We start from the raw sequence: 25718 nt of genomic DNA on the forward strand, positions 1-25718 counted from the left end.
TGCTTCTTTCACATTTTACAGACCTTGCCCTTGTTTTTGACTGCAACCTATGTCCTGCAGATTAAAACTATTATTAATATTATTAATATTATTATTTTTGTTGTTGTTGTTGTTGTTAGTAGTAGTATTACTACTAGTAGTAGCAGTAATAACTTAAATAAAATAAAATACAATTAAATTAAATTAAATCACTTTTTTCTTTACCCGTTTTAAACGGCAATCACTTTTTGGATGTTTTTTTTGTTGCTTCTTTCACATTTTACGTACTTTGGCCTTTGTTTGTTGTTATTATTATTATTATTATTATTATTACTATTATCATCATCATTATATAATAATACATTATTATTGTAATTATTTTTTAATTATTATTATCCTTTTGATTAATATGATTATTGTTATTTTATTATTATTATTATTATTATTATTATTATCATTATTATCATTATTATTATTAGGAGTAGTAGTAGTAGTATTAATAAATTAAAGTAAAGTAACTACTAGTGGAGCCTCCTCCGGACCACCAGGTGGTGACAGAGAGCTCCAACCTTTAAAAAAGACCAGAGAAGAAGAAGGAGGAGGAGGAGGAGGAGGAGAAGGAGGGCCGGACCAGGAGGAGTAGACCGTCAGCTCCGAGTCTCTCCGACAGACACGTTCACCGAGTCTCAGTTCACCGGGTCCGGTTCAGGTTGACGGACCTTTGAGACGCGGTTCGAACTTGACGGACCTTCGTGACGAGCCTCTGTCCTCGTGACGAGCCCCTGCCGGAGCCTCGTCGTCATGGCTTCTTCCCGGAAGAGGAACCGCCTGGTGGATATCAACGGGGAGCAGGTCGGAGCGCCGCCCGCCCGGAAGCAGGTCCGGGCGGGCGGGCAGCGCCACGTGGCGGCGCTGATCCTGGCCCGGGGCGGGTCCAAGGGGATCCCGCTGAAGAACATCAAGATGCTGGCGGGAGTCCCGCTGATCGGCTGGGTGCTGCGGGCCGCCGTAGACTGCGACATGTTCGACAGGTATTATTATTATTGTTATTATTATTATTATTATTATTATTATTGTTATTATTATTATTATTGTTGTTGTTATTGTTATTGTTGTTATTATACTAATGTAATAAAAACTGGTGCTGCGGGCCGCCATAGACTGCGACATGTTCGACAGATAGGGTTATTATTATTATTATTATTATTGTTATTATTATTATTATTATTGTTATTGTTGTTATTATTATTGTTATTGTTGTTATTATTATTATTATACTAATGTAATAAAAACTGGTGTTCGACAGGTATTATTATTATTATTATTATTGTTGTTATTATACTAATGTAATAAGAACTGGTAGACTCCGACATGTTCGACAGGTATTATTATTATTATTATTATTATTATTATTATTGTTATTATTATTATTATTATTGTTATTGTTGTTATTATTATACTAATGTAATAAAAACTGGTGTTCGACAGGTATTATTATTATTATTATTGTTGTTATTATACTAATGTAATAAGAACTGGTAGACTCCGACATGTTCGACAGGTATTATTATTATTATTATTATTATTGTTATTATACTAATGTAATAAGAACTGGTAGACTCCGACATGTTCGACAGGTATTATTATTATTATTATTATTGTTATTATACTAATGTAATAAGAACTGGTAGACTCCGACATGTTCGACAGGTATTATTATTATTATTATTATTATTATTATTGTTATTATACTAATGTAATAAGAACTGGTAGACTCCGACATGTTCGACAGGCATTGTTGTTGTTGTTGTTATTATACTAATGTAATAACTGCTGGTTTTTACCTTATATACATATTATATTTATGTATTAACACTTTTACCTTATTAATATTCACTCATTGCTAATGTAATAACTGCTGGTTTTTATCTTAAATTATATTATAATGTAATAACAACTGTTTTTATCTTATAATATTCACTGTTAGAATGAAAATGAAATGGGGGAAAAACTCACATAATGATTCATATTTACTATACTAATGTAATAAAAACACTTTTTACCTTTTATAATATTCACTATTAGAATGAAAATAACTCACAAAATGATACATATTTATTACATTTATGTTATAAAACACATTTTACCTCATTAGAATGAAAATAACTCACAAAATGACACATATTTACTATATTTATGTTATAAAAACACTTTTTACCTTCATTATATTCACTGTTAGAATGAAAATTACCCACAAAATGACACATTTATTATTCTAATGTAATTAAAACTGTTTTGCCTCATTACAATGAAAATAACACACAAAATTATTCATATTTATTATATTTATGTAATAAAAAGTTTTTACCTTTTATAATATTCACTGTTGGAATGAAAATAACCCACAAAATGATTCATATTTACTATACTAATGTGATAAAAATGGATTTACCTTTATAATATTCAGTTAGAATGTAAATAACTCGCATAATTATTCATATTTACTATACATTGTATACATACTATATTCACTATTAGAATGAAAGTAACTCACAAAATGACAAACATTTATTATACTAATGTAAAAAAACCTGTTTTTACCAGATTATATTCACTATTAGAATGAAAATAACAACTGTGGCCGCGTCACTAACTGCACAACATCAGCAGCTGATCATAAACAAAGCAGCATGGCTAATTATGCACAGCGTCTCCGCTGATAATAAACATCATGATGGTGAATCAACCAGCATCACTAACTGTGCACAGAGTGTCTGGTGCTTGTTGTAAACAAACAGAGATCGCTAAGCTAACACCTCCTGCAGCAGCAGCACATACACACTGTACTGCTACAGAGCTAACTGTTAGCCTGTTAGCACATACACACTGTACTGCTACGGAGCTAACTGTTAGCCTGTTAGCACATACACACTGTACTGCTACAGAGCTAACTGTTAGCCTGTTAGCACATACACACTGTACCTCTACAGAGCTAACTGTTAGCCTGTTAGCACATACACACTGTACTGCTACAGAGCTAACTGTTAGCCTGTTAGCACATACACACTGTACTGCTACAGAGCTAACTGTTAGCCTGATAGCACATACACACTGTACTGCTACGGAGCTAACTGTTAGCCTGTTAGCACATACACACTGTACTGCTACGGAGCTAACTGTTAGCCTGTTAGCACATACACACTGTACTGCTACAGAGCTAACTGTTAGCCTGTTAGCACATACACACTGTACTGCTACAGAGCTAACTGTTAGCCTGATAGCACATACACACTGTACTGCTACAGAGCTAACTGTTAGCCTGTTAGCACATACACACTGTACTGCTACAGAGCTAACTGTTAGCCTGTTAGCACATACACACTGTACTGCTACGGAGCTAACTGTTAGCCTGTTAGCACATACACACTGTACTGCTACGGAGCTAACTGTTAGCCTGTTAGCACATACACACTGTACTGCTACAGAGCTAACTGTTAGCCTGTTAGCACATACACACTGTACTGCTACAGAGCTAACTGTTAGCCTGTTAGCACATACACACTGTACTGCTACAGAGCTAACTGTTAGCCTGTTAGCACATACACACTGTACTGCTACAGAGCTAACTGTTAGCCTGTTAGCACATACACACTGTACTACTACTAACCGATGAATAGTTTCCACCGCTGAACAAACCTTCCTGAGCTGTAAACTCCCAGCATCAACACATAAAAGTTGTGAAACACGTCTAAACTTTTCTCCTGCCAGTGTCTGGGTGTCCACTGACCACGATGAGATTGAGAAGGTGGCGAAGTCGTGGGGTGCCAGAGTCCACCGCAGGAGTCCTGAGGTGTCCAAGGACTCGTCCACGTCCATCGACACCATCCAAGAGTTCGCCAGGCTCAACCCGGGTACGCAACCGCTCCAGGATCCAGGATCCAGGATCCAGGATCCGTGTGTGTGTTTGATCAGTGACACAGATGAGTGTGTGGATATAAAGCAGCTGCTGCTTTCTAACTGTGCTGTTTTGACAGAGGTGGACGTGTTGTGTAACATCCAGGCCACGTCCCCGTGTCTCCACCCGTTCCACCTGAAGGACGCGCTGGAGATGATCACAGACGGCGACTTTGACTCCGTCTTCTCCGTCGTCAGGAGACACCACTTCCGCTGGAAGGAGGTCGAGAAAGGATGTGAGTCCACAGCTATATGTATTTACAATTTTATAAATATATATTATAAACACATGTCATATAACAATAATAATAATAATAACTAGAAAATTCCCTCTGGGGAAATTTTGAAAGGGCCACGGGGGCTACTGCCGGTGTGTGTACACTATGATGAGATTCTTCAGAGATTTCAAACAATTAATACTAGTAATGTTATGATACTATATAATATACAAGGAGCACACCTACAACAAGCATTCCTTTACAAGTATTTATTTATACAGCAACCTATGCCCTTTAACCTCAACATGTGCGCGCATATGTATGTGTGTGTGTGTGTGTGTGTGTGTGCGTGTATCTGTAACTGTAATCACATCAAAGCATCAAAGCGTTGGGGTCGACCAATCAGAGCAGAGCAATCAACAGAATTAACAGCTGTGGAATCTTCTGGCAGAGTGACAGCAGACAGAGGTGGACAGAGTGAAATTTCTGGCCTCGAACAGAAAGCATTTTTGGCAAAACCATAATACCTATCATTGATCCGACTTCACTTTGAGCGTCCTGAGTTCTTCCTGAACCTCTACATATGTTTTTTTTAAGAAAAATGAAAAAATAGCTTTGTTAGAGCGATCTAAAAAAACTGTTCCATCTCCCTTTTTCCGAAATCTTCCTGTGTTTTTAATATGGGACCCAATGAGGCTGTTGGTGGTGTTGGTGGATCATCTGTGCGTCCTACGCCCAAACTATAACTCTGACAGCTTTACCAGAGGATTGTGAGGGAGAAGACTAATTTTCCTACGTTTCTATGTATAAATTATTTCTGTAGAGTGGAATTTGTGGCCTGGAGCGCAGTTTTCAAATTTATTTTTTGACAGTTTTTTCTCTCCCTCTACACTCTGGTGATGACATCACACACTGTGACACGAACATTCCGTGCAATACACACCCATTATAATCTCAGAATTTCTCCAAAAATGATCATGGTCATTGAACAGGGATTGATAAAAAACTATATGACCTATCGAAACGTGGATTAATACACCGATACACAAGACTTGTGTCTACTGTTTAAAGATTTTAAGGTGGTAGTCGAAACACGGCTGTACGGTCCGTGCGTGCGCTCTCCCACACGTCAACCTTACTGGGGATTTCCACCGGGCGCGGAACGGCTCCGCCGCGGGTTAGCTCCGTCCTCCGCCCGGAGTCAGTTCCCACCGGGCGCGTAACGGCAGCGTAGCGAGCCAGCCGTATACACGCGAGGTAACGAGAACACGCGATAATCCTGAACGTACGGGAGACCGCGAGATCCCGTGATAAACTGTGTATATATATTATATACAGTCTATGGTAAAAGGTAAACAACAACAACAAACAGCTTACTTTGCTTCTCTGACGTGGAAGATCTGTTGATCTGACCATCTATCCTTATAGAAAGAATATGTTATGTCATCAGTGGCGGACTCAAATTATGATGTGCTCTCTAGAGATTCTATAATACAGTATCACCAAACTGTGAAAAATGTTATGTGAGATGTTTGCTCTCATTTAGTTCTCAAAGTGCACAAAATAGATGCATTTCACTTAAAAATGTACAAATTTTCTCCCGGGCGGCATGCCCCCAGACCCCCCTAGATGGTTTGGTTCGATCCTTTTAATTGTCAGTACCATATCATTAATTACTTTGATCTGGATCTCCTTTTAACTTAATGCTAATATTTCATCATACATGATGCATCAGATGCCCCTGCCCTTCTAACAGTTTGAGTCCGCCACTGTATGTCATAAATGATTGATGCTGTTCCACTTCAACAATCCGACTCTTGTCGTCCATGTCTCCGACCCTCTGAGACCCTTTTATTGATTGATTGATTGATTGCTGATCTGGTGCCAAGACGTAATGTTGATGTTAAGTTGTTTTAGGCTGCATGAACTGCGTATTGTTTTATTTTGAAAGGATTCTGTATTTTCATCTCGTTAACAAGAATGTCAGTTTTCCAGTTATGCCGAACCCCCCGCCCCCATGCATAAAAAATGAATTCAGGCACAGGATTTTTTTCTGCTTCAAGCCCTGCCTTTAGTTGTGACTGTGTTCCTCCTGGTTTCACTGTGTTTTCATTGTGGTTAAGTACATTTTTCAGTCATAAATCATAACCTGCTGCACCAGCTCCTGTTCTGTCACTTTTATTTTCCGATAGCTTCTTAAGACGACACGTCAGAAACAAAAATACTTTAATAGACTTCTATTGTTATAAAGCAGATGATGATTCATCATTAAATGTTGGTTTGTCTCAGAATAGTTTGGTCATTAATTCTTCTGTCTGAAGCAGCAGAACAGGTCGAAGCTTCGTTCTGTTTCAATGAAAGTGACGTTCGTGTTGACTGTCAGAGTTTAACTGCATCATTACACACCAAACCAGTTAGTACGCTGCTCCAGTCACTCCCTGTGACAACATGGTGGATGTTAAACAATGTGTTGAGTGTCATGCAAGTTATTATAGTCAACGGAAACTAACAAAATGACCTAAAGAGTTGGGTTTTTTAAAACGATAGCTAACTGAAACTGTATTTTGTGGTTCCAAAACTAACGAAAAGTATAGTGAAAATGTCCTTCGTTTTCGTCTTTGTCAACTTTTTTCATCCGTTTTTGGGCGGCTTTTGTTATATATGTCTATGGTTTTGGTGATTAAGGGGGCGGGGCCTAGGGGGACATGTCAATCACCATTGTACTGAATAAGATTGGTTGAGCAACTTTGCCGATTAGACAGCAAGGTACGGCAACACCACTAGGACAAACGGGACAAATCTCACAGCCCTGAATGCCTGAAGAACATGTTGTGATTTGGTGCTATATGTTGCCTTGACTTAAATGTTTATATATGCTCATTCATGTAATATATAATAATAGTTAATATAATAATAATGTACTTCAATATGCTCATTCATATAATATATAATAATAGTTAATATAATAATAATTCACTATGCTCATTCATATAATATATAATAATAGTTAATATAATAATAATTCACTATGCTCATTCATATAATATATAATAATAGTTAATATAATAATAATGTACTTCACTATGCTCATTCATATAATATATAATAATAGTTAATATAATAATAATGTACTTCACTATGCTCATTCATATAATATATAATAATAGTTAATATAATAATAATTCACTATGCTCATTCATATAATATATAATAATAGTTAATATAATAATAATTCACTATGCTCATTCATATAATATATAATAATAGTTAATATATTAATAATTCACTATGCTCATTCATATAATATATAATAATAGTTAATATATTAATAATTCACTATGCTCATTCATATAATATATAATAATAGTTAATATAATAATAATAATGTACTTCAATATGCTCATTCATGTAATATATAATAATAGTTAATATAATAATAATGTACTTCAATATGCTCATTCATATAATATATAATAATAGTTAATATAATAATAATTCACTATGCTCATTCATGTAATATATAATAATAGTTAATATAATAATAATTCACTATGCTCATTCATATAATATATAATAATAGTTAATATAATAATAATTCACTATGCTCATTCATATAATATATAATAATAGTTAATATAATAATAATGTACTTCACTATGCTCATTCATATAATATATAATAATAGTTAATATAATAATAATTCACTATGCTCATTCATATAATATATAATAATAGTTAATATAATAATAATGTACTTCAATATGCTCATTCATGTAATATATAATAATAGTTAATATAATAATAATGTACTTCACTATGCTCATTCATGTAATATATAATAATAGTTAATATAATAATAATTCACTATGCTCATTCATATAATATATAATAATAGTTAATATAATAATAATTCACTATGCTCATTCATATAATATATAATAATAATTCACTATGCTCATTCATGTAATATATAATAATAGTTAATATAATAATAATTCACTATGCTCATTCATATAATATATAATAATAGTTAATATAATAATAATTCACTATGCTCATTCATATAATGTATAATAGTTAATATAATAATAATTCACTATGCTCATTCATATAATATATAATAATAATTCACTATGCTCATTCATATAATATATAATAATAATTCACTATGCTCATTCATATAATATATAATAGTTAATATAATAATAATTCACTATGCTCATTCATATGATATATAATAATAATTCACTATGCTCATTCATATAATGTATAATAATAATTCACTATGCTCATTCATATAATATATAATAGTTAATATAATAATAATTCACTATGCTCATTCATATAATATATAATAATAATTCACTATGCTCATTCATATAATATATAATAGTTAATATAATAATAATTCACTATGCTCATTCATATAATATATAATAGTTAATATAATAATAATTCACTATGCTCATTCATATAATATATAATAATAATTCACTATGCTCATTCATATAATGTATAATAATAATTCACTATGCTCATTCATATAAGATATAATAGTTAATATAATAATAATTCACTATGCTCATTCATATAATATATAATAATAATTCACTATGCTCATTCATATAATGTATAATAATAATTCACTATGCTCATTCATATAATATATAATAGTTAATATAATAATAATTCACTATGCTCATTCATATAATATATAATAATAATTCACTATGCTCATTCATATAATATATAATAGTTAATATAATAATAATTCACTATGCTCATTCATATAATATATAATAATAATTCACTATGCTCGTTCATATAATATATAATAATAGTTAATATAATAATAATTCACTATGCTCATTCATATAATGTATAATAATAATTCACTATGCTCATTCATATAATATATAATAGTTAATATAATAATAATTCACTATGCTCATTCATATAATGTATAATAATAATTCACTATGCTCGTCTGAGCGCTGCCGTTTATTTCCTCCATCGTTGACATTAATCTAATAAAACCCTCGGATCATTTTTTGTAACTTTGTGACTGTACATGTTTTATTTTGGTAAAACTGTTTTGTTCATATTGTAAATGTAATTCTTTGTCCCTGAACATAATTTATTAAGTATTTATTTTTATTTAGTATGAGAAATACAAAAAATCCTTCAACTAATGCGTGAGCATTCATGCAGGAAAAATCTCAGCTCTTGCCTCCATGAACTGTTTTCATAAGCTGCATCCTGTATCGCAGGATAGAAAATAGCTGGCGAGCATTGATGTCTGATCAGCTGTGACTCATGCCAGTGCTCTATCCCCGAACCCTCCCTTCCTCCTTCCAGCCGGCGAGTTGACCACGCCGCTCAACCTGGACCCGGCCAAGCGCCCGCGGCGCCAGGACTGGGACGGAGAGCTGATTGAGAACGGGTCGTTCTACTTCACCACCAGAGACCAGCTGCTCAACCAGGGGCTGCTGCAGGTAACAGAGCAACCACAGCAACCAGAGCAACCAGAGCAACCAGCAGGAGGCCAACCTGCAGTCAGATCTCATGGGTCTGATCAGAATCCTCCTCTGTTGTCTCATTGGATGTTGGATAATAATCTCTGTGGAAACACGTTTCTGCTGCTGACGCGTCCACTTTCATGATGTTTGAAGCTTTCATGAAGCCGACAGAAGTAAGAAGCTAACAGTAGCTGTAGAGAACTACTCCACCTCCTCATGGAGGTTAGGAATCAGGCTTGTAACCGGAGGGTTGCCGGTTTGAATCCCACGACTGACCGGTCAAGTAATGTGCAACTCCTTGCATGGTGTGTTCTCTGGTGTGTAAGAAGGATTAAGGGTTCATGCAGATGTTGAATTTCCCCATTAATTAGTAAAGGATAAACCTTAATCTGAGCTTCAGACGCTCTCCGACAAGCTAACCAGCTGTTTGACAAGCTAGTGAATCTGTAACCTGGTGAATCGTTTCTTCACATCATCTACACTCTCCAACAGTTTACAGATAGAACTCTGAAAAACTGGACTAGACAGAGAGTTCCCGTCTGTGTCCACATTCTAGAAGATTTACACTGTTTGTTTCACGGGTGTCCCCATAGGTTCTTATGGGTTAATTTCTGCTTGGCTCTCTCCAGGGAGGGAAGGTGGCCTACTACGAGATGCTGCCGGAGTACAGCGTGGACATCGACGTGGACATCGACTGGCCTGTGGCCGAGCAGAGGGTTCTCCGGTGAGCCGCACACTATCAGAACATCAGAACATCAGAACATTGAGCTGGCATGACCAGAGTCTGCTCCATATGCTACACAGATAGAACTATTAATTAGTTGTTTCGTTTTTACAACCTCTAATTACAGCCGCTCCTGTCCTCTCCTCTCAGCTCTGTGTAAACAGCCTGTATAGTGCAGAATTTTGTGTTTTTAACAGGATCTGCTTAGTGCAAACGGTATTTTTTTGGTACGTTTTTAAATGGGACATGTTGAATAAAGGGATTTTTGTTTAGTTTTGCCTGTTTTTTTACAACTCTTAAGTACTCTTAAGAGTAAGAACGAGGGGGCCGGAGGCTCTTCTTAACGAGCCGCGGGGGCCAGAGGCTCTTCTTAATGAGCTGCGGGGGCCAGAGGCTCGTTAAGATGAGTAAGAATGAGTCGAAGCAGCACAGTCCTCCCCTGCAGCAGTCTCTCCCAGCTGCAGAGCCGAAGGGGATGTTAACCCCTTAGTGTCCAGTCTGCTAATTGCTAACAGGCTAACAGTTAGCTCTGTAGCAGTACAGTGTGTATGTGCTAACAGGCTAACAGTTAGCTCTGTAGCAGTACAGTGTGTATGTGCTAACAGGCTAACAGTTAGCTCTGTAGCAGTACATTGTGTATGTGCTAACAGGCTAATAGTTAGCTCTGTAGCAGTACAGTGTGTATGTGCTAACAGGCTAACAGTTAGCTCTGTAGCAGTACATTGTGTATGTGCTAACAGGCTAACAGTTAGCTCTGTAGCAGTACAGTGTGTATGTGCTAACAGGCTAACAGTTAGCTCTGTAGCAGTACAGTGTGTATGTGCTAACAGGCTAACAGTTAGCTCTGTAGCAGTACAGTGTGTATGTGCTAACAGGCTAACAGTTAGCTCTGTAGCAGTACATTGTGTATGTGCTAACAGGCTAACAGTTAGCTCTGTAGCAGTACAGTGTGTATGTGCTAACAGGCTAACAGTTAGCTCTGTAGCAGTACAGTGTGTATGTGCTAACAGGCTAACAGTTAGCTCTGTAGCAGTACAGTGTGTATGTGCTAACAGGCTAACAGTTAGCTCTGTAGCAGTACAGTGTGTATGTGCTAACAGGCTAACAGTTAGCTCTGTAGCAGTACAGTGTGTATGTGCTAACAGGCTAACAGTTAGCTCTGTAGCAGTACAGTGTGTATGTGCTAACAGGCTAACAGTTAGCTCTGTAGCAGTACAGTGTGTATGTGCTAACAGGCTAACAGTTAGCTCTGTAGCAGTACAGTGTGTATGTGCTAACAGTTAGCTCTGTAGCAGTACAGTGTGTATGTGCTAACAGGCTAACAGTTAGCTCTGTAGCAGTACAGTGTGTATGTGCTGCTGCTGCAGGAGGTGTTCACTTAGCGATCTTTGTTTACAACAAGCACCAGACACTAAAAACTGTTGCTATTGTTTGTTTAAAAGTAGTGCAATAAAAATACAGATGTTTTACCTAACATGATGAATAATTGTGATTAATAATCATGATTACAATATTGATCAAAATAATCGTGATTATCATTTTGGCCATAATCGTGCAGCCCTAGTGCATACTAATCTTTCAGTCAGTTATTCCTTCCACCTCATTTAGTCTCTCTTCTTCTCCAGGTACGGTTACTTCGGCCGGGTGAATCCAGAGGTGGTCCGTCTGATGTTCTGCAACATCTCCGGGTGTCTGACGGAGGGACGGATCTTCCTGTCGGTGTCCGGGGAGGACATGATGTCCATCAACACCAGAGACACCGCCGGCGTCCGCATGCTGCAGAGAGGCAACGTGGAGGTTGGAGCTGGTCCCTGGACCTTTTAGTCCACCGGACCTTTTAGTCCACAGCGTTGTGTGGTGTCACATCCCCGTGCTACCTTCTGTCTTGGCTCCACCAGGTGGTGCTGCTGACCTCCGACCTGGACCCGGTCTGCCAGGCGCTGGCCGACAAACTGTCCCAGAGGACGGGCTGCCAGGTGGTGACGGTGGGGGAGGAGCCCCTGGACACTCTGAGGCCCCTGGTGGAGCAGAGGAAGCTGGACTGGAAGGATGTGGCCTATATGGGTAAAGAACCTCTTCTTTTATTCAGTGCCGCTCTAACGCAGGGGTCCAGTCCGGCCCGGGGAATACATCTGCAATTTGAAAAAAATCATAAACATGATGAACTACATTTTCTTTAAATTCTACATTTCCTATTTTGTCCAGTGCCTAATCAGTCCCGTCTCAGCTCGCTGGTGTAACAAAAGCGAAAACATAGCGGTTGCTATGGAGACAAGCTTCTAAGGCCTCCAGACAGCAGCAGACAGTCAACAGGTGTCTGTGGGAGGTTGAGGGGGGGGGTCTCACTGCTCAACAGGGTTAGCCTAACCCTGACCCCGGTCATCTTGTCCATATTGTCCAGAGCAAGGTCATTATAGTTAACGAAAACTAACGAAATAACGAAAACTAGAATTGAAAAAACAAGTAATAAAAATAGAAACAAGAGTTTTTAAAAAAACGATAACTAACTGAAACTGTATTTTGTGGTTCCAAAACTAACTAAAACGAACTAAAATTATAGTGAAAATGTCCTTCGTTTTCGTCTTTGTCAACTTTTTTCATCCGTAAACCTTTTTGGTTGATATGAAATCTATTTCATCTATCTGGTTTTATGACTTAATAAACTTATTGGGGCTGAGATGGATCAGACAAAGGAAATAAAGGAAACATTTATTGTGACCTTATTGAATCTGGACCCAACAAATACCCCATTACAAAACAACTACAACTAATAAAAACTACACTACAACTAATAAAAACTAAACTACAACTAATAAAAACTAAACTACAACTAATAAAAACTAAACTAACACTAATACAAACTAAACTACAACTAATAAAAACTAAACTACAACTAATAAAAAACTAAACTACAACTAATAAAAAACTAAACTACAACTAATAAAAACTAAACTAACACTAATACAAACTAAACTACAACTAATAAAAACTAAACTACAACTAATAAAAACTAAACTACAACTAATAAAAACTAAACTACAACTAATAAAAAACTAAACTACAACTAATAAAAACTAAACTACAACTAATAAAAACTAAACTACAACTAATAAAAACTAAACTACAACTAATAAAAACTAAACTACAACTAATAAAAACTAAACTAAACTAATAAAAACTAAACTACAACTAATAAAAACTAAACTACAACTAACACTAAAACTAAACTAAAACTAATAAAAACTAAACTACAACTAATAAAAACTAAACTACAACTAATAAAAACTAAACTACAACTAATAAAAACTAAACTACAACTAATAAAAACTACATTAAAACTAATAAAAACTAAACTAGAACTAATAAAAACTAAACTAAAACTAATAAAAACTAAACTACAACTAATAAAAACTAAACTACAACTAATAAAAACTACACTACAACTAATAAAAACTACACTACAACTAATAAAAACTACACTAAAACTAATAAAAACTACACTACAACTAATAAAAACTAAACTACAACTAATAAAAACTAAACTACAACTAATAAAAACTAAACTACAACTAATAAAAACCAAACTAAAACTAATAAAAACTACACTAAAACTAATAAAAACTAAACTACAACTAATAAAAACTAAACTAAAACTAATAAAAACTAAACTAAAACTAATAAAAACTACACTACAACTAATAAAAACTAAACTACAACTAATAAAAACTAAACTACAACTAATAAAAACTACACTACAACTAATAAAAACTAAACTACAACTAATAAAAACTAAACTACAACTAATAAAAACTCAACTACAACTAATAAAAACTCAACTACAACTAATAAAAACTACACTAAAACTAATAAAAACTAAACTACAACTAATAAAAACTAAACTACAACTAATAAAAACTAAAATAAAACTAATAAAAACTAAAATAAAACTAATAAAAACTAAACTACAACTAATAAAAACTACACTACAACTAATAAAAACTCAACTACAACTAATAAAAACTACACTAAAACTAATAAAAACTAAACTAAAACTAATAAAAACTAAACTAAAACTAATAAAAACTAAACTAAAACTAATAAAAACTAAAATAAAACTAATAAAAACTAAACTACAACTAATAAAAACTACACTACAACTAATAAAAACTCAACTACAACTAATAAAAACTCAACTAAAACTAATAAAAACTACACTACAACTAATAAAAACTAAACTACAACTAATAAAAACTAAACTACAACTAATAAAAACTAAACTACAACTAATAAAAACTAAACTAAAACTAATAAAAACTAAACTACAACTAATAAAAACTAAACTACAACTAATAAAAACTAAACTAAAACTAATAAAAACTAAACTAAAACTAAGCATTTTCCAAAAAATAAAAACTAACTAAAACTATCAAACTCGCTCTAAAAACAAACTAAAACTATTTGAATTTGCAAACAAAAATTCAAAACGAAATTAAAGCTAAAACCATCCAGTCTCTTCTCCAGGGCCGTCAGTCGCTCCATGATTTTATCCATAGTTCGGTTTGTGACCACAGTCTGAGTTCAGACAGCTCTGCCCATCGTATCAATCATCTCAGCAGCTGTCAGCGTTTACTGTGTATCTCCATAAATAATAATAATAATAATACATTTTATTTATAATGCACTTTACATTACAGGAAATCTCAAAGTGCTACAGGTTAAAAGCATAACAGTCTAACTATAAAAAGGATTTAAAAAAGGAAAAAAACAGCTAAAAACAGAAAACATAATCTAAAAACCATCTAGATGGGAGGAACCAGATGTTTTGCTAGAAAGGAAAGTTTTGAGTCCTTTTTTAAAAGTGTCTGTGGACTGTGGAGCCCTCAGGGGGTCAGGAAGGCTCCACAGAAAGCCTGTCTGTCTCCACGGTGCTGAGTCTGGTTCTGGTGGGTGGAGGCGGTTTGGGTGGGTGGAGCGGAGGGACAGGTTGTGTTTGTGGGGTGAGTAGTTCTTGGAGATATGAGGGGGCATTTCCATAGATGCATTGGTGAGTGAGGAGGGAAACCTTATATTCCATCCGGGAGGAAACGGGGAGCCAGTGAAGTGAGTGGAGACTCTCCTCAGGATCCTAGCTGCAGAGGTCTGGATGTATTGGGGTCTCTGCAGACTCTTGCTAGGGATCCTGATGAGAAGTGCTTTACCGTAATCCAGTCTGGAGGAGATGAAGGCGTGGAGCAGCTGATCAGCATCTGGGAGGGAGAGGATGGGGCATAAACCAGAGCAAAGCCTAATCCAGTCAGCAAAAGACCTGCTATCAAGGTTCCCAATAGATAAAGATCTTCTATGTCCTCCACGGAAAGAGCCGCCAAATCACAATATATTGTATCAATACATAGTTTTAAAGGAACACTCCAGCGTTTTTTCATATTAAAACATGTTATTGGGTCCAGTAAGACGAGTTGATACAGACCTCTTGCGTCTCAATGCGTGCACTCAATCGCCCTGGCGCGCGGCGCCACTTGGCTAGCACTTAGCTTAGCCCAGTTCATTCATTAGGATCCAAACAGATGGACAGTTAGAAGCCACCAAACTCCTCCACGTTTTCCCTATTTAAATACAGCTACACCAGTAGTTAAACCACCAAGTATGGCCACACAAAATAAAACGTGGCGCTTTTCTAAGCGGATGAAAAGGAGAACTATAATGTATGGCGGAATAGCACTTGGGAGCACTTCGACTCGGCGCAGTAATATCATCACTCCTGAGGGGAGAAGGTTTTTCAGAAGTGATGATATTACTGCGCCGAGTCGGCGCAAGAGGTCTGTATCAACTCGTCTTACTTGACCGAATAACTTTAATATGAAAAAACGGTGGAGTGTTCCTTTAAATGGAGAATAAAGTGATATTGAAAAAATATCACAATTCTAAGCTTCTTTATTGTTACTTTTTCTAACGAAAGCTTTTTTCACACATGATCCATTCAATGGTTGTCGGAAAGTTAAATCTCTGGTAATGAAGTCTGTTTTTATAGTATCCTTCAATTGCAAAAGGTGTATTTTTGGTGATTTTTTTTATTTTAAGGAAGACATACTTTCCAAACCTGCCGGCAGTGGAACCTAGAGATAATCTATAGTCTTTCTCTGCCCATCAACCAATCAGTTAAGGAGAAGGTACCATTTAACTTTTATGACTAAAAAAGACACAAAAAGAGGGGTAAGGTAGCGTTTCAGTGGACTATTGGACATTCTGTGGTTATTTACAGGCCTAGTTGATGTTGATCTCTGTCCCTCGCCTTGTTTTCTCCTCTCAGGAAGTGACAAACAGGATGTGAAGTGTCTGAACCTGGCGGGTCTGAGTGCAGTTCCTCGGGATGCTCCCACCATTGCCATCAACGCTGCTAAGTACGCGTGCCGCAGCGCCGGAGGCCTCGGCGCCGTCAGGGAGTTCGCCGAGCACATTCTGCTGCAGAAAGAAAAAGCGAAGGCTAAGGTCGAGCAGCACCGCATCGACCGCCGCAACTTCTAAAGCTGAATATTCACAGAAATCAGAGCAGAGAGGTCGGAGGGTCGGGAAGCACACGCTAAAAAATAATGGAAGGAATCAAACTGCATGTAAAATATGGCTGACATGCATATTTAGTTGTAGTGGGGCAGCTCAGCTAGAAATTATATTAGGATTGTGCATTTTATGATAAAAACATCAAACTTGTAGCCAAAGACATATAGAACTAAATTAGATGTGAAGGCACGACAAATTTTCAATATGGCGGCCATTTGTGTCTTTTTGGTCATTTTGTGTCTTTTTGTGTCATTTTCAAGATGATCTCTTGGTCACATCTTAAAAAAAAGTATAATCTAAATGATAGCTCCCAAGTGCAATGCAGATAAATCCAACATATATCCTTGATATATAATCAACATGACTTTATATCCATCATTAATATGAAAATTGATCTAAAAGCAGTTGTCACTGGCAGGCAATTTGGAAAATGACCGCCATATTGATCAATTATGAGGGTCCATATCTGAAAAAAAAGGAAAACCCTGTAAAATCTGTTTATTTAAGTTTATAAAAGACACAATGACCAAAAAAGGACATAAAAAGACACAAAATAACTAAAAGACACAAAATGACCATCTTGAAAATGCCGCCATATTGAAAATTTGTCGTGCCACCACATCTAATTTCTTCTATATGTCTTTGGCTACAAGTGTACCAAATTTGACGCTTTTATCACAAAATGCACAATCCTTCTGGTTATCTGCCCCACTATACTATTTATTATTGGGAAAAATACAATAATTAACTCTGTTTACGATCAATGTCGAGATGATAGAAAGAAATTCGAAGGCAGAATTCTCTGTGCGTACCGAGATTAGTTCTTTGATAAAAAGCTAAACCTCTAGATTGGAAACTGCTCCTCGGGTCTTTTTAAAACAAGGACACAACACTACACAACCGAAGCAAAGTGTGCAATAGTTGCTGATAAAGTGTTTGGTTTTAAAACAGACGAAAATAGGAAAGTATTTTTATTTTATACAGATTTATCCTGTACCATAAGTTCTTTTTTTTCTTCTAAATGCCACCAAATGGCGCCACAGAATATTAAAATATGATCTAATACAAAAGATTAGAGGTACATCTGTTTGATATCTTAAAAGTATTTTATAGATAAGCTTTTACACCAAAATATTATAACAAGTTCACATCCTAAAATGTTTAGTATACCATATATATACATTTTTCTGAACTTATTCTACCGTAAACATCACGTCATGCAGTTTGTGTCCCCCTTGTTTCTATTGGTGAGATATATATATATATATATATATATATATAAAGTGGTAAATATTTTGGAAAAATATGTTTATTTGCTTTCTTGCCCAGTAAATATGGCAGATTTGCTGTTTCCAGGAAGTTAGCGGCTGCTAGCCGTAGCTTTATCGTATATACCGATTTAAATATTGGCAAGAAAGGGACTAAAAGTATTTCGCCACTATGTTGAACTGTTGCTTTTACTTAAATATTTCCACAGTTTAGTTAGCTGGTTAAAAAATAGAGAAATACTCTCTAACCTTGGTGGAGTTCAGATCTCCACCTGATTTTGAGAATCGAACCAAACTCCACTCAGAAAACAACGATTTTAAGAATTCTTTGCTTGTCGTCTTGCAGACCGACCTGACGAAGCATGAGTTCAAACTTTTTACACATCTGCATCATGATGTTGTTATTTCGGCATGTTTTTAATCTGTTTATTGCAATTAAATCACAGAAGCATTGGGGAACATACTGCTGTGCCAGACGTGGTTTAATAGACACATCCGGGTCTTTAATAATAGATTTAAAGTGGCAAATCTACAAGAAAAAAAAAACGTTTTTACACATTCCACAGTCCACATTCTGGCTGTATGTAATATCCTCCAATATTCTCTAGGGTTGAAATTTGGATTTTGCAAGTATTTCAATAAGTGTCCTATTAAGGGTTAAAGCAGCAGAGGTTGATATTTGGCTCACAGTTAATGATGGAAAGTACATTTTTATTAGTGTTTTGTTGTCTACAGTGGCGGGATTAACCTTGATAAACAGAAAATGTGTTATATGGTGCAGGACCCAAACAATAACCTGTATACTGGATTTATTGATTTATGATTTATGGCAATGATTTTCCTGTGTGCAGTAATTATTTCTGTCATCTATTGTTTATTTTCCTCCTCCTCAGGGTTGGTTGTTGTTGTTTGATTGTTGACAGGTTTACGTCTTTTGGCTCATTTTATTTTTGTTTCACTCTTTTTATTTATTAATTGTGTATTATATCAAGTGATTTTGTTTTGCAAATCATTTTCAATGAAGTTCCCTGTTGAAGATCACTGAACGTCTCGCCTCATGTTTTCTGACACAAAACAAACTTAAAGAAGTTATTTTACTCTGTTTTTCAGGGCAAATGCCATAAATATTCTAAGTGTTAGTTCAACTCCTAGGGAGTTAAATTCAACACTTTAGAAGTGTTAAACAGTTAGAATAACACTCGTCAGTGTTGAACTTACCAAACACTAGTGTGTAGTGTCAAAAATAACACTATCAGTGTTTTTTAAACTCTGAATAAAGTTCAAATTATATTAACACTATGGAGAGTGTTAAATATGATTATTAAAATGTAATACATTTTCTAATTATAACTGTGATGAGCCCCTCCCCCTCTGTGTGTAGGAGGAGCCACAGGTCAGACCTCCTCCAGTCTGCAGAGGAGGAGGAGGAGCAACACCTGAATCAGTGGCTGCGGTCGAATAGTCAAATGTGCTTAGGAACCTTCCTAACTGAGTGAAATGACTCGGAAGTATTATCGTAGCCGCCATGATAAGAGCTGTTGGAATTCTCTAACTGTTAAGGAAAGGAGCTTCAATGCTTCCTTTAGTATCTCCTTTAGCATAGGATACACCGGACCATCCTTTACCAAAGGAAAGGGGGTAATGCCGTCCCACAATTCCTTGCGGTAGCAGCATATAAGGCCGACCGGTCACGAGAAGAAACGAACAAAATGACTGACAAATCCCGCAGATCGTCGTGCAAGTTACTGATGTGTTTTCATCTTAATTTAATTATATGTTTAATGTATGAATATGATGTTATAAGAACTTGTCATACATTTGTTGCATCAGTTTGCATTAGTTATTTCCTCCTTTTGAACGTTATGTGTTAGATGTTTGCCACCTGTATCAGCCAGAACAACTTCAAAGCACAATCAAGTGCCATTTCATGGTGTTTAGTGATATGTATGGTGGTTCACAAATGAAAGCATACTTATTTACAGACATACTTGCATATACATATTGTAATCCAGTTCTGTCATATTCTGTGTAGTCTAAATTGTACACACTGGACCGTAGTACTATTATATTCATAGGCCATCTTATCATTGGATCAAAATCAGGAAATGAATCTCAACAATATGGTTGACTTTTCTGGTTCAATACGTTGAAAATGAAGAATAATGACATAGGATCTCAATTCATCCAATTTTATTTTTATTTTTTTTAATTCTTAGCAATTTTATAGATTGTGTATATGTGAATAAGATCTGAATAATAAAGGATTGCTTTAAAAGCATAATAATAACATGTACAGTAGTGGCTTTGTAGCACTCAACGTTGTAAATGTGCCATGATTTATCAGTTTTCATTCAATCATACCTATTGGTATTTTGTCTATAAATATGAATGGACAGGTGCATGATCAACCTTTCTCAATGTGATCACCATTTTGTTTCACTTTTGTGACTGGCGTGGTCTATTATTCTTTTTTGTTACGTTTCATTTCCAATCATGGTAATCGCCTAATATTCCTGAGAACGCTGATTTTTGTAGTCCATCTTTGGAAAATTGTAGTTTCACCACGACATTGGACGTCATCAACATTGGCCGTGGCGTGATGACGTAGACTAAGTGTTAGTGCAGTCGGATTCTCTAAACACCGCCATCGTCTTCTCCTAACTCCTCATGAACTCTCCTTCTCATCTTTCCTTGACCTCGTGACCTTTTCCATTGAGGTTAAGGAAAAGTGGTTAGGAAAGGACTTAGGAGCTGATTTTTTTGACTATTCGACCGTACCCAGTCTCAATAACTGGGCTCTATAGAGGAGCTGAGGCCTCAGATCTCTGTCTCCTCCACAGCACCACCTTGGTCTGGTTTAGTTGGTCTGGTTTAGTTGGTCTGGTCTAGTTGGTCTGGTCTAGTTGGTCTGGTTTAGTTGGTCTGGTCTAGTTGGTCTGGTTTAGTTGGTCTGGTTTAGTTGGAACCACCTGCCTGCTCACCACTGGTATACTGATCAGCATAATTAAGTTTCTTTGTGTTGTTTTCAGTTAATTAAATAAACATTATTTCCTTCTAACCTGAATACATGTTTGGTCTCCCTCGTTCTCTTGTGATCTATGAGCCGGTTCATGACATAACAATATGGAGAGTATTAAATATAATAATAATAATAATTATTATTATTATGTTTTAATATTTTATGTAATAATAACCACAACACAGGTCACACAATATGACATGTGGCACAATGTATGTTTTTTACACATCTCATTAGAAAACTGTTTGTCATAGGGTCTGTAATAAATCAACTCCTTAGTTGGAAAAACAAAATGAATCTGCTCTCTCATTGATATTGAAATGATCATCAAAATAAAAGCTTGCTCATCATGTATAATGATGTTGGTGACCTTCCTGAAAATAGGAACTTCCATATTTGTTCCAGTAGGGTTCCATCCAGTTCTATCATTTGATACTAAATCTATTTGAGCTTGTCTCCAGTTTTACTTGGTATATCATCATCAAACTGAAACTGGCCTCATGGAGTTTACAGCCAGAACTTTAGAGGTAAATCTACAGTTTGTTTTCTAGTCTGGATGTGACGAAGAAGTCTGAATGCTTTGGAGCTTTTGGAGACTCCAGAGGGTTAACAATAACTTTATAAAAGCATCAAATATTCTCTTTGATGCTTTCATTAGCTGATGTTAGTCATTCAGAGGCGTCAGCGGTAAATTCAGACGTTTAATAACCAGTTAAAAGTTGTTTTAAGTCATAAAGACAGGAGAGGAGATGATTTAAACTTTAAAAATTATTTTTCTCACTCGCCTCTATAGTAAATATTTCACCACATTTGGAAATATTCCTTCAACTAGGGCTGCAACTAAAAATTAATTTTCATTATCAGTTAATCTGTTTATTTTGCTGATGAACCAATTAGCAATTCAGTCCATAAAATGTCTTAAAATGGTCAAAAAGAATGAAGTGAAGTCAAAGTTTTCAAGTTCAATCTGAAGAAAATGAGCAGGAATCACATCAGATTGTTTAATAAATGATTAGAAAATAATGTCAAATACAAAATTCAAACGTGTCATTTATATTAATAAAGTATTCACAGTCAGACAACAGCAGAAAGTTTAGGAATATATTTAAATTACAAAGTGTGACCAGGTATTTAACCGTTTTTAACCAGGTAACTAAGTGCATAAATACGACAGAGTATTAGGGCCATATGTATGTATGTATATATATATATATATATATATATACAATAATGATTAAAAAGTCAAAAATATTGGGAATATTGAAAATGTTCACCATGCCAACTTTATGACCTGATCTTTTTGTTTTCACTTTCACTTTACTGGATCATCATTTTTAACCAAAAAGAAACCAAAGAAAACCACATAAATGTTTTTGTTTTTTTACTTTTTGCGTGAAAAATGACAAAAATGAAATAGTAAATAATTGATGACACAGTAAGAAAAGAGTAAAGTTCCTGCATTTAGGACTCAAAGTGTAAAAATTTAATCAATTTAATCCATCAAACTTTAATTAAAAAATAAATAAATAAATCACAAAAATAATTAAAAGGAAAAAGATCCAAATCCTTGTATTTGAGAAGCTAGAAATATTAAATGTTTTTGCATGAAAAATGACTAAAATTAAACAGTAAAAGAGTAAAATTCCTGCATTTAGGACAATCGGGAAAATGTACTCCAAGTGTAAGGATTAAATAAATTTATTTTTAACCAAAAAGAAACCAAAGAAAAACACATAAACTTTTTTTTTTTTCAACTTTCAAAACACAATCATGTTGAATGAAGAGCTTGCATGGAATTGTTGGTTAATCAGTTGGGTTGGTAAAATGAGGAGAATATCTATTTCTATATTTTCATACTAAATATATTTGACCTTATCTCTGGTTTTACGCCACACTGCTTCGTTTTCACGTTGTGACACCATGACGTCATGAAGAAGTCATGCGCTGGCACTTATGGACTCCAGAATTACGAGAATAAAGTCAAATAAAGTCATTAATTAAATATTTTTTACTTTATTCTCATAATTAATTCAATATTTACAACTTTAATCTGGTAATTAAATCTTTTTTTTTTTCTAAATGTGGCCCTAATACTCTGTCGTACATCACAATAAAGTTAAGATAATTATTATTATAATAATAAAATAATAATAATAAACATTATTTATACGACACTTTTCAAAACAAAACGTTACAAAGTGCTGAACAGCAAGTAAAACAAGCATACAAGACAGAAACAAGCACACACACACACACACACACACACACACAAAGAGGACACCCTGACAGTGTAAGACAGGGATTCAAGGTGGTTCGGTAAGGTAGGAATGGTTGTTGTGGGACCAAAAAGGATTATTTCAGATTTGTCTTCGTTCAGCAGTAAGAGATTTTGTGTCATCCAGGATTTCATATCAGTTAAGCAGAATAAAAGTTTATTAAAATTGCCCTTTTCACTGGTTTGTAGTGGAAGATAAATGTGTGTGTCGTCGGCATAACAGTGATATTGCACATTGTGTTTACTGATGATTTGGCAATGGGCCAAGGATAGAGCCCTGGGGGACACCACATGTTAAAGGGCCACAGATGATGAGGCATTTCCTAAGATAACTGAGAAGGTTCTGTTTGAGAGATAAGACTTGAACCATTCTAGGGTTCAAGAAGAGGAAGGAGAAGGAGGAGAAGAAGAAGAAGAAGGAGAAGGAGAGAGGAGTAAGTTCCAGGAGTCACTCTGCCGTGTTGACCGGCGTGATGACCAGAAGAAGAAGGAGAAGAAGAAGAAGAAGAAGGAGAAGGAGAAGGAGAGAGGAGTAAGTTCCAGGAGTCACTCTGCCGTGTTGACCGGCGTGATGACCAGCGGCCCGTCGTTCTTCCCTGACTTGTTGGTGCAGGGGCTGAAGAACGGGAAGATGCACTCGGTGAACGTGTCGTTGAAAGTGTAGATGTGGATTTTAGCGTCGACGTTGTAGAAAGAAACCTGCAGAGAGACACAGTTATTATTCATAAAACAGAAACAGAGTTATTATTCATAAAACAGAGACAGAGTTATTATTCATAAAACAGAGACAGAGTTATTATTCATCAAACAGAGACAGAGTTATTATTCATTAAACAGAGACACAGTTATTATTCATCAAACAGAGACAGAGTTATTATTCATTAAACAGAGACACAGTTATTATTCATTAAACGGACACAGAGTGTGGAGGGGGCGTGTCCATCAGCTGTGCAGAGGGCTGAGGAGAGCAGCACCAGGTGAGTGTGATTGGCACACCTGCCTAGCGTTAGCTAATCACTCTCTCCCTTTTAAAACACAGTAGCGTGCTGGACCTGGGAGGAGCAGAAGACTGGAGCCCACACTGAGAGGGTCAGACAGAGCACGGCAGCGTAAAGCCTGAGGAGGTGCCTGTAAACGGCTCTGCATACTTGTTTATGTTGTGGACTGTAATAAAAGCGCTCCTTGTCCTTCCTACTGAAAGAACCCACAGTGGCACAGTGTATGCCACAGTGGCGCCTGAACAGGGACTCAGCAGGAAGAAATGACAACCGCTGGCGGAGGTTTCTGCAATGAGCCGGGACCGTTTGGGGTTCTCCACAGAAGACCAGCGGCGCCGGCTCCGGACCAAGCTAGCTGCTGGAGAAGGTCGTCTTGGAGCAGTTGGTGGAGGGACTCCCAGCGGCCACCTCAGACTGGGTGCACTGCCACCGCCCGGCGGACTTGGCGGCTGCCATAACCCTGGCGGAGGACCATCTGGCTGTTCCCTCCCGTCCATCCCATACCGGCGCCCCGCAGGAGACCCATGCCGGGCCCCCCGTCCTCCACACCCACTAGACCCTCTCCTCGCCCTCGCACTAATCCTCCTCCTCCTTTCTGTCCTCCCCAGGCTCCAGACGCTACGGGCGCTGCCCTCAACCCACAGAGGGTTCTGGTGTGCGTCTTGTCCTGAATGTCGGTTGGCTAACCAACCGGCCGTCCCGAGAGCGCCCTTGCGCTCATTACCGCTGATTGAGGTCCCGTTCGAGCGTATTGGGATGGACCTCATCGGGCCATTTCATTGGAGCACACGGGGATATCGTTTGTGTTAGTTCTTGTGGATTACGCAACGCGATATCCAGAGGCTGCGCACCATCTCTGCAAAGAGTGTGGCGCAGGCGCTGTTTCAAGTTATGTCCCGAGTCGGGATCCCGAAAGAGATCCTGACTGACCAAGGCACCCAGTTTATGTCACGAACACTGAGAGAACTCTACGGATTATTGGGCATCAAGTCTATTCGAACCAGTGTTTACCACCCGCAAACTGACAGCCTCGTTGAGCACCTGAATAAGACTTTTAAGTCCATGATCTGTAAGTTTGTGCACGATGATAGTCCTAAGTGGGATAAGTGGCTAGATCCTTAGGTACCCCAGGCCTCCACGGGGTTCCTCCCTTTGAACTGCTGTTTGGCAGGAAACTGCGCAGGGTTTTGGACGTGGTTAAAGAAAGCT

At 36.6% G+C, this 25718-nt stretch overlaps 2 protein-coding genes across 2 annotated transcripts in view; one reads left to right on the forward strand and one right to left on the reverse strand.

Moving 5' to 3' along the window:
• Positions 1-574: 574 nt before the first annotated feature.
• Positions 575-17049, forward strand: cmasa (cytidine monophosphate N-acetylneuraminic acid synthetase a). The gene is made up of 8 exons (XM_059328685.1): positions 575-1010; positions 3748-3890; positions 4014-4169; positions 9510-9646; positions 10300-10394; positions 12020-12191; positions 12293-12458; positions 16702-17049. Exons 1-8 carry the CDS (start codon positions 781-783, stop codon positions 16914-16916), a joined length of 1314 nt encoding a protein of 437 aa, XP_059184668.1. The 5' UTR covers positions 575-780; the 3' UTR covers positions 16917-17049.
• Positions 17050-23488: 6439 nt separating this feature from the next.
• LOC131967730 (E3 ubiquitin-protein ligase TRIM39-like) overlaps positions 23489-25718 on the reverse strand; it is a 36678-nt gene continuing 34448 nt past the window's right edge. The window contains exon 15 of the mRNA XM_059328671.1: positions 23489-24210. Coding sequence (XP_059184654.1) covers positions 24058-24210 — 153 coding nt within the window. The 3' untranslated portion in view covers positions 23489-24057. The remainder of the gene's footprint in view (positions 24211-25718) is intronic.

The sequence above is a fragment of the Centropristis striata genome, unplaced genomic scaffold (genome assembly GCF_030273125.1).
Source record: "Centropristis striata isolate RG_2023a ecotype Rhode Island unplaced genomic scaffold, C.striata_1.0 Scaffold_25, whole genome shotgun sequence".
NCBI classification, from domain to species: domain Eukaryota; kingdom Metazoa; phylum Chordata; class Actinopteri; order Perciformes; family Serranidae; genus Centropristis; species Centropristis striata.